A 10,432-nucleotide genomic window follows, 5' to 3' on the forward strand; every position below is an offset into this window, starting at 1 on the left:
GTTTCCAATAACCTCCTGGATGCTTACAAGATTTCTCCCTGCTTGTGGCAGATAAAAATGCCTCTGCTCAAATGGAAGTTATCAACAGTTACCATCAACTGTCACTTGTCAGTTCTATTACACAGCACTGCAACTAACTACCAATAGCATCCCCTAGGACTTTTGGCATAATCTTTGAAAAGTTAGTTCAAACATTGTCAGTCTTCTCCTCTGAAAACATTGTCCTGTTTAAAAAGTTTTGTGTTGTGGTTTTGGGGGTTTTTTTTAATCTAAAAATGCTGAATATAAAAATAACTGCCCTTAAAGCAACAGCTTAAAATACCTAAGAGCTGCTAATTTGGCTAAGTAAACCAGAGGAAACCAAGAGTTCATTTTAAAAAATAGAGATGTATTGTTCTAAATATAAAACTGAAAGCAGAATGAAACTGCCTAAGACCCTGACATCCCCAAGGAGCAGGTTTCTCACCCCATGTGCACCTACAGATTTTAGCTTTCACACAGTCAACAGTTTTAAAACATAATGGGAGTACAATTGTGCTATGTACCTCCATTCCATAAGATACTTATTTTGCCCGGGGTAACACCATTCTAAAACACGTGTGGAAGTACTACAGACCAGTACAAGTGAAATCATTCCTTAATAGGACTGCAGCTGAACATGGGAGGAATTCAGCCCAGTGAAGATCCTGCTTTGTAGGGACTGTTACACTGACTCATGTTTAACAGCCACATAGCAGCCCTAGAAGGTAACCATGTGATTCATCATAGGAAGAAAACACCACTGAGAGCAGGTCTGTCTGGACAACTGTGATTTTTCTTTCTGTAAACTCTTGCAGTGTCCCTTAGGAAATGGCAGGAATTAGATAAGTCTGGAACTTTTGAGAAACTGAATGAGAACTCCATAGACGAAAGTGTACTGCGAAAGAGTTTGCACCATCATCATTCTCTGCTGCCTCAACATGTCCAGCACTCGTGGGATGTCCAGCATCTGGAGGAAGAGGGGAAACCATTACAGGTGACTGGTGAACAAATAAACTGGCTTCACATTCTCAGCAGAAGGTTCAGAGCAGTGATCTAAGGGCAGAATCAGCTGTTCTCATTTAATCTCTGACAGTTCATTGCCCAGACCTGGAGTATGGACTGCACTACACAACTGATCATTAGTGAAATATGCATAATGGTGAAGTTACCTATCTCATGGGGTATGGATCTTCACAATTCTAATGGCTGAGAAAGTCCTTCACAGTGTTAGGACAGGGATGCACAAGGAAACAATGTTTGCTGAGTCTCAGCTGGCATATTATATTACTAATAAACACCTTACAGCTGTTCACTTCTGGCTAGAAACTGATAGGACAGGGTTTTACTATTAAACTACCACTTTGTCCTCTGTTGAAACTGATACTGCAAATACACTACATTTAGGAACAAAATACTTAATAACAAGTACAGAGACTGGCTACAAAGCATGTTCTTGAATATTATCCATTATAATTAAGGCAAGAAGTGGTAAAGTCAGGACAAAATCCTGAAATATGCTCAGTAGCCTAGGGCATACCTTGTTCCACTCAGTGATTCAACATCTTAAGGAGTCAAGAATCCAAATGAGCATTCCAGTAACCTGGTGTGTATGTGAGCAACTCTAGAAGATTATTAACTTCTGGTGAATGGTGAAAACCATAGTTGTAAGAGCCCCTCCTAAGGCTACTCAGAGGAACAGCCATAAAATATTTTAGGCAGGTTATTTACTCTTCCACTACCTAACATTATTTAAATCACAAGAAAGAAAAAGATCACCTCATTGTGTTCCAAGCAGGCGATCATGATCTCTGACAGTATGACCACTCCTGTTCGTCCTACACCTGCACTGCAATGCACCAGCACAGGAGGATTAGAGCTTTTGGGCTCGGCAGTGCTGTTCGTATGGCGCCGCACGGACTGTATCTCTTCCAAGTACGCTGTTGAGTCCAACAAGATAAGAGTAATTAAATCAGGAGATGAAGCCCCATAAGCCATGCTATTATGCTGTATAACCACCAGAAAAAGAGGGCACAGACTCAAGCTCTGCCAGGAGAGGTTTAGGTTGGATATTAGGAAGATATTTTTTACAGAGAGAGTAATCAGGCATTGGAATGGGCTGCCTGGGGAGGTGGTGGATTCACCATCCCTGGAGGTTTTTAATATGAGACTGGATGTGGCACTTAGTGCCATGGTCTAGTAATGATGGTAGGGTTGGGCTTGATGGTCTTGGAAGTCTTTTCCAACCCGATTGGTTCTATGATTCTATGATTGACATCCCACAGGAAAATGTACACTGTATAAATCACAAGTCATAGCCCAACCAAGGTAAGACAGATTGTTGGATTTTTATAGATCTGTTGTGGAGGAATCATCTAACTTTTGTAAGGGTTTCCTTGTCATGTTCTCCTATTCCCTACTAAAGGTGGCTCATGGCCATCTTGCTACTGCTGGAACATATTCAAACGTAGCATGTGATTCAGTTATGTTTTAATCTATATGAACTTTTAGTAAAGTATTTGCTTTAGACATAAATAGTGACTTTGCTAAACTGGCAGGTATATTCCTGCTAAAAATGTCATTCAGTATCTCTTGCTGCTGTGAAGAAACCTGTTACAGCAGAATGCTTGGCAAACTTATCAAAAGCTAATTCATATATAGCAGCCATTTTAGGAGGTATTAAAAAAACCCCAACAAAAATCCACCACAAACCACACCCCAAAACAAAGCTGTTAAGTACGACTTACATAGAAATCCCTTCAAATCTTCTGGACAGCCATGCTCTGGCCAGTCAGTATACTGCAGATGCCAAACTGTTCTCTCCTGTCCTGTGAGAAGATGTTTAATCTTCAAACCCGTAGTTGCATAGCAGCCTGAGTCAGTACGGAATCGCGTGGTGATCTTAAATCTTCCATATGTCACAGTGTTGTGTCTTGAACCAAGCCGTGGCCAGTACCTGAAGCTTTTCTCTCGCCCACTTTCCTGAGAAGTAAAACACTTGCTTAACAAGAAACAGAAGAACATTCATACAACTAATGCTCCTGCAGTACCAACTGTATCTCTCCTCTATCAAGTACTACTAGAGTGTTATGGTTTCTCACTGAATAAACCAACTTGCCAGCGGAAAGAGTTTGTGAATTCATCTTTCCGCTAAGGAAATCAAGAGGGAATAGCAAAGTGGTCACTAGAAATTCATCTTTGATTGGTTTTCTTGTTGGAGCAAAGACCCCACCCCTCCTCTAGCAGATTATAAAAAACTCATTGTGGGATTTCTGGGAGAAACCTGACTCAATTTATACTCACTTCCTCTGCTGTCACCATAGCTATGATGGCAATCCCTTGTTCCCAGATCATCTGCCAGAAATCCTGACATGTATTCTGCAAAGGGCCCTGTGTAGCAATGTAATCCCACTCTATACCACTCACAGAGATCTGTAAACAGAAAGACAATAGATCAGTACCTACTGAAAACCCTTCCCCCAGTTCCAAAGTCAGCAAAACGAAAAAAGACAGCAACACTGCAGAAGTAGGAGGCCACTGTGAGTTATATCTGCCCCATCTTTCAGCTTGCATCTTGCCGCATTAGATGACAAGACACACAGCTGTATAGGCTCACAGCTAAAGAAATGCATTTTACATCGTAATGTAAAACTGAGAAATTAAAATCACATTTCTCTTCGGTGAATTTAAGGTATTGTAGCTAATTCAGGTTGAGAGAATCTTTCATACCCTGGTGCTGTAAATGCTATTACAAGTACTAAAAATTCAGAAATAGTTTTTGTTTCCTAAACAGTTTCTTGTTTGAGAAGGGTCAGAAGATTCACTCAACATTTGTGAATGAAGTAGAGAAACTATAGTACTATGTCAGTGTCCAAACAGATTTATTTAGAAAAGACAACAACACAACTACAGCTGCTGCTTGGAAAATCTCGACTCTTTCCAGAGAAAGCATGAAGCCAGTCATAACTGCACTTACCCCCTACCCTACAACTTCTTCAATGCTTTTCCAGCTATTAATGTTTGTACGTAAATTTATTGAAAATGAATGAATTCCCTGGAAGGTTCTCACCATCACTCTGCAAATTCTTCACTTTTTAAAACAGAGTTTAAAGAGTTAAGGACAGGGAAAGGAGGCAACTGAAGGTTTTGAAAAAGCAGATTTTCCCCTGGCTCCATTAGTTGCCCTAACCATCCAAAAGAGCTTAAGCAGGGAGGTAGTTTACTGCCTGTTGTGGATAGTCTGAGAGTATGGAAAAAGAAGAAATAATGACTGTCACTGCAGCTCAAAAATATCATAATCATTGCAGAGGATCCGTTTGTTTTAAAGCTATTTGCCTTCTTAACTCTGATAGGAATGGACATGCCTTCTGTTAGCACCAATCCCAAGGGAATTGAGACAGAGAAAGGAAACAGTAGACCAATACAGAAGCGAAATGGAGAAGAGCACTCCAGTAATTAACCCTCCATCATTCTAGGTAATGAGGAAAATGAGTTCCTCCTTTCCCCAAAGAACACTCTGAAGAAGGGAAAGATGGAGGGATTCTCCCCCATCTGACCAAACTAAAATTAGTAGCCAAATGCATTTTCAGTTACCACACGAACCGGAAAATATTTCTCCAGGAGTATTTCTCTCACCTTGATATGAGATGCATTGATGTAACCCGTGTTGTTTTCTTTGGTTGGGACTAGCTCTACTCTGGTATCATCATAAGGAAGGACATCTTGGAAGCGATTTCTTTCAGCATTCTCAGGAAGTCGAGCTATGGAGCACTCACCATCCATTAGCCTTTTTTTCTGGATGCGCTCGTACTCAGTAAACACCATGCCCTGCTCTAACCGTTGCTCCAGCATCTTACACTGGAAGACACAACCCAGATAACCACACAAAGTCACATCCTGAGGTGAGTCTGTTTTAACAGAGAATTCATGAAGGATAAAATGGATGCATTTTCTTCTCCTACATATTTCTTCAATTCTTTTCCAGCTATTAATGTTTTCGCAAACATACCAGAATAAATTAGAAGCAACTCTAACTAGCAGGAACTTTGTTCTACTTCATTAGTTCTCCAAGACCTCTGTGGATACCACTGGTGAAGGAAAAATCACTTCACAGTTTCTATAAAGACAACCCAGTTGGGGAAAAAAATAATAAATTTGGCCAACGAGATAGCTATGCAAAAATGCTCTACTGCAAACTGCCTCAAATACCATTGAACAAGAAATACTTCTTAATCCACCCGCTCAATAGCACATGTTAGATGGCAACATTTGAAAATGTTTCCTTTAACCTTGTAACAAAATAAACCAAACAAAACCACCGACAACAACATAACACACTTTATAGTTTGGATGGAGAAAAACTAAACTTTGCATGCAGCAGCAAAACCTTTGTAGAATCTCTTGCTGCAGCTGAGATATAAATCCAGAATTTTTTTCTACTAGTAAAATTCGATCTGGTTTATTTAATAAGCTGATACCTCCCTCCCTCCTCTCCCCCCCATGTATTCCTTTGAAACCAAGTTCTTTCTAAATCATAAGACACTTTGTGGAATTTCAGCATCTCTTTGCCAACAATAATTAGAGGAATAATATGTAAGATTTCCGCCAGAAAATTTCATCTATGTCACATGTCCCCAGGCTCTCACAGCAACTGCTCTGCAGTATCAGATCAGTGTCCAGTATCAAAGAAGTATGCCAAATGTTGCAGAGGAAGGTGTAAAACTCCAACCATATGCAATTTGCACACCAATACATTGACTGGACACACTCCTTCATTATATGTTTTGGGCAGAACTAGCTGAATAATAATGTGGCTATTAATTCAGTAAAGATCAATCGAGAAAGAGATGATGGCTCTAAGTAAGAGGAAATAATGAAACAGGTACTAAATGTAGAACTGTATTTCAGTAACACAGTGTTGATTTTTGTCCCTTAGCATCTTAAAGGAATGTATATGTAGTTCAAAAAGAACTTCAGCTGTGTCGAAATGGAACAGTCAGATGTCCTTTCTGTGGATCTCACTCCAAGACTTCAAACTCCAAGACTGAATGACTTGCTATGAATTTTCTTGGCCTGTTCCTTAAAACTGCAGCTGGTAAGAGCAAGACTATTCCTTATTATGATTCTATGATTCTGTTCCTTCAGGTTCTAATCACTGCTCAGTGACTGGCAAAATTTAAACTAGAGGGGGACTGCAGCTGAGGATCACCAACCATGCTCAGAACCTGATTCTAAAGAGACCCCTGGTCACAGAATGGACAGTAATTACCATAGCCCTGGTGTATCTAGCTGTCCCTGGTCAGATGTGTCATGAAGCACTGCTCTACATAGCCCTTCACAGGCCAAATATTGACCATATTTCACTTCCCTGCACTTGTGTAATGATGTATGAGAGAGGCTAAAGCATATTTACTGATGCAGATGAAGTCTTATATTTCTCAATGAATAATCCTCAGATTCTGGAACCTGATGTCCTCTCATTGATCTGAGATCTTTGACTGAATTTAAATCAAACAAGTTCGATATATTTTATGGGATCCACATGAGGAAAACAGATAAATACAATCTGCACAAGTTGTACTCTGGGGATGTTATTTAACTGCAAAATTTGTTCTAAACACGGTATGAATTGCTAATAATTTAAACTAGGTTCAATCTCACACTCAGAATTTTTAATTTCATACATTTTCACTCTAGAAAACCCAAAATTAGAAAGAAAACAGAAAGAATTGCTTAAAAATACATCAGCAGATACTGGTTACTTTGCTTCTTATGTGTAAAGGGTAAATTATAAGTGAATCACTGTATCTTAAACATCTGAGTTACACTCAATACTTCTAGCAATTACTTATCAATCAGAAATCTCAGTCTTCATTTTGTTTCTATTCTCAGCATTTGAATTTTTTTGAATTTGAAGAATTTTCAAGTCAACAAAAAGCACCATTCACATGCATTTCATTTGGAAAAATTGGTAGTGTAAATCAAGCATTAAAAAACTTCAACATACCCGTTCATCATTTGTTGCTCTTGTTGATTCTTCCTTCCCCTCATCTGGCAGAGGCATTCTAGTCAAAGCTAGGCCATTTAGGGCAGCTAGCTTTAGAGGCCCCATCTTTTTTGCATCATTTTTATTCTTTTTCATACCCTGCAAAAGAAAAGCTAAAACTTGTAAATATTCTTAAGTATCTGATGAAGTTACACAGCAGAAACCAGACGAGTTCAGCTAAGCAAAGGATACTTCTTTGACCCCTTCTGCAAACAGCTCTGACCTTTTTTTTGATAAGCACTGCAGTGAGAGATTAGGGTGGTGGGACTACATTCCTCCAAGGACACAACACAAGTCTGTCTTCATTCCAGACAGGTTAATGAAACTGCATAAGAATGACAAATATTGTTCCCCACAAAGCTCAGGACTGAGGGTGTGAGGTGACAACTCTGGGTAATTAACATTCTTGGACAGAACTGAAATTACTTCCCAACCCCAAAAATACATAAAAATGGTTCTTTACTAGACTATTCAGTTTGCAGGCACTTTGCTTCCCTACAAACAGGCATTACAATGAGCATATAACTTTAAGATATTTGGATAGAGTTAAATGTTTTACTAAGTTTGCAACGAACTGCACATACAAAACATGAACACAGAACTGCAGACAGATTTGAGTCCTGGATCAGGCCATGAATCTAAACTATGGAAGTTACCATTCATTATTTGAGAAAAATGTCAAAAGGATATTTCTATGAAAGAATAAATACTAATTATTCTTTGAAAAAATGGAAGAGAAAGCTTCATTGTCCTGCAGTAGCTAAGTTTGGTTGTTAACATAATTACACTGAAAACATGAGTGTGTATGTGCTTGAATGATAATCAATGCTTTCAAAAGCTTTTTAAAAAGGGGCAAGAAATAGGAAGACAAAGCTAAGAGGATGAGACCACATTTAAAAGTGTAGTGAACACAAACACAACAGTAAAAGTTCACTGAAAAGCAAAGCATGCAAACATTGGTAGGGGCCAGTTTTGTAACCAGGATATTCATCTCAGTATTGAATACAGACAGGTAATATTTTGTATTATGCAATGACACTCTTAAATGTTACTGAACTACAAACCATGTTACTGAACACTTCCAGTGAAAAAGTTCTAATATCAATTTGATTTCAAAGGTTGACTGGAACATTTACATAACTGTCAGAAGGAAAAGCAGGGTATGATTTTGGTAGATATATTAGTGTCCGAAAATGTGTCATGGAGAACAAATACTAACTGATTAAATGTGAACACAAGAAGAAAACCTAACACTTTTTTTTTGATAGCCACATTAAAAAAAGCATGAGGAAGGAGATGCTGAAAAACATACACAATTATAAAATTAACTGAAGCTGATGAAGGTTCATTTTATCATGCTCAGCTTCATGTATAACAAGTCTGACAGACAAAAAATTGAGAGCAGCAACTATTTCAATACATAGCTTTTGTATTGGTTAGTTTTTGCAGCATCAGCTCTAAGTTACTACAGCAGTAGAAGTTATATAGTAGTTCCTCTGTAGTCCAATTTATGCAGAAAACTATTTGACACTAACTCAGGCAGTCAAAGTTAATAGCAATCACTTTTAAAAGTCAAAATTATAATAAAAATGGTCTTCCTCTATTAGCACTTGAAATCTGTCACAGACTACGTAGAACTGAACAAAAGTGTAAACCAAAATGGGTGGCAAGGAATGCCAGTGAAATTGTACAGTCCTCACAGGCCTTGATGTTTCTATGACGTGGGAATCACAGGAAAGGTGAAACTTGCAGTTTTTCACTATTTATAGCTTCATACAGTTGAAGTAGGAGAAAGAGACATGGCAAGCAAGAACTACCTTTAATGGGATAAAAACATCTTGAAGAGAAGGCAAAAGGGAAGAGATGTGGAAAGGGGAAGGCATGGAGTAAAGAAGAGAATGCAAGGAAAGAATTTATTGCCTAATGTGTCAGGTCCCCTCTTAGGTCAGAGAAGAAAGCAAACCAATTTTAAAAAGTAAACATTCAGCTACATGATTTTTCAGTGAGAGGAATTAGAAAGCTGGTAGTAGAATTCAAAGAGTCGCTTCTGTTCCAGATAAGGACAGGTAGGGCAGAATTGGGATCTAGAGCTAACTTTAAATTAGCTCATCCCTCAGTTCCTAGCCAAGTTAGGTGTATCAGACTGTTGGAGGCTGCACAACTAGATTTGTGCGGGAGGACAATACGAACAGAACTCAGACATGGCAGAGAAGGGGATAAAAGACAGCTAAGCAAAGTTAATCAGGGAAACACAGAAAAATAAAGTTCAAGCTTAAGGTAGCTTTCAAGTCACATGCTTTAGAAGTATTTTGAGTTGATTAAAAGAACCCCAAATCTCAAACAAAAGCCCCAAACAATTTCTGATACAGACAACCCAAAGCAAGAGAAATAGTATCCACTTACACCTAGTGGGGGAAGGCCTTCCACAATATTCTTCTTCCCTGACAAAAGATCAGACACAGGTCTCTTCTTTACTGAGTCTTTCCTTACTCTGTATCTCCCTGATGTTGTAAGATCAGATTCCGACATAGATGGAGTAAGCAGTCCTTCCCCTCTTCTCTGTACCTGACTTTCTACTAGCAAATGAACAGGGCTCATATCTTTCATTCTCTTTTCTGCCTCTGTAATATGTAATTTAGGCTCAAGAATATGCAAAGGGCCAGCAGATGAAGCAACAGAGCTATAAGGGTAGTTCAGTACTGAATCATGAGAATAACCTCCCATAACAGATGAAAGTTGGGTTTGGTCTTCAGGGAGAGGAGAAAGACTTGTACCAGCCTTGTTTTCTTCTTCAAATTCTTCTTCTTCCTCACTGCTGTGAATCAGCATAGTGGCATCTGAAAGGGTTTTCTTATGATCACAGTTCACACATTCTTCTTGCTCACCTTCTTTTTGCTTTGTTCTCTCCATCAGAATGTTGGGCTGTGACCCTTCTGAGATAACTCTTGGAAGAGCCACATCTGCTGCAGAAGCTGACATGGTCCTCTCTTTAATTCTTATTCCTTCAAAGCTAGGAGTCAAGCCTGCTATTTCAATACTGTTCCTTTTCTGCAGCTGAGCATGGCGTGCTGATGTTAGAGGTTCACTGACTTCCTGCAGAGAATGTGCCACAGGCAGGCTGTCTTCCTGAAATGTCTGGACAGAATGGTGCACTCTCCGGGTGATAAGATCTGGATTGCTGCTGCTGATGTAGATATGTCGTGAAAGGTCTGGAGTACTATTTGCAGGTCTTGGGTATGGGTATGGGGGAGGTGGTCGATACACTTGGGTCTTCATTATATTTGGTGCTGGATAGTCCTGAGCCTGTAGCTGCACATTTGTCAACTCAGGCACACTGACTGCCCCAACAACTGGGCGCTTTTCAGCAGG

General features: G+C 39.3%; 1 protein-coding gene across 1 annotated transcript in view; it reads right to left on the bottom strand.

The window, feature by feature from the left end:
• Nucleotides 1-729: 729 nt before the first annotated feature.
• PTPN21 (protein tyrosine phosphatase, non-receptor type 21) overlaps nucleotides 730-10,432 on the bottom strand; it is a gene marked incomplete at its 5' end in the record, with an annotated part of 10,540 nt that continues 837 nt past the window's right edge. Inside the window, 7 exon segments of the mRNA XM_009082665.1 lie at nucleotides 730-988; nucleotides 1,798-1,958; nucleotides 2,766-3,000; nucleotides 3,322-3,450; nucleotides 4,654-4,875; nucleotides 7,025-7,162; nucleotides 9,467-10,432. The exon segment at nucleotides 9,467-10,432 is cut by the window's right edge and continues 482 nt beyond it. Coding sequence (XP_009080913.1) covers nucleotides 860-988; nucleotides 1,798-1,958; nucleotides 2,766-3,000; nucleotides 3,322-3,450; nucleotides 4,654-4,875; nucleotides 7,025-7,162; nucleotides 9,467-10,432 — 1,980 coding nt within the window.

The sequence above is a fragment of the Acanthisitta chloris genome, unplaced genomic scaffold (assembly GCF_000695815.1).
Source record: "Acanthisitta chloris isolate BGI_N310 unplaced genomic scaffold, ASM69581v1 scaffold29289, whole genome shotgun sequence".
Classification (NCBI taxonomy): Eukaryota; Metazoa; Chordata; class Aves; order Passeriformes; family Acanthisittidae; genus Acanthisitta; species Acanthisitta chloris.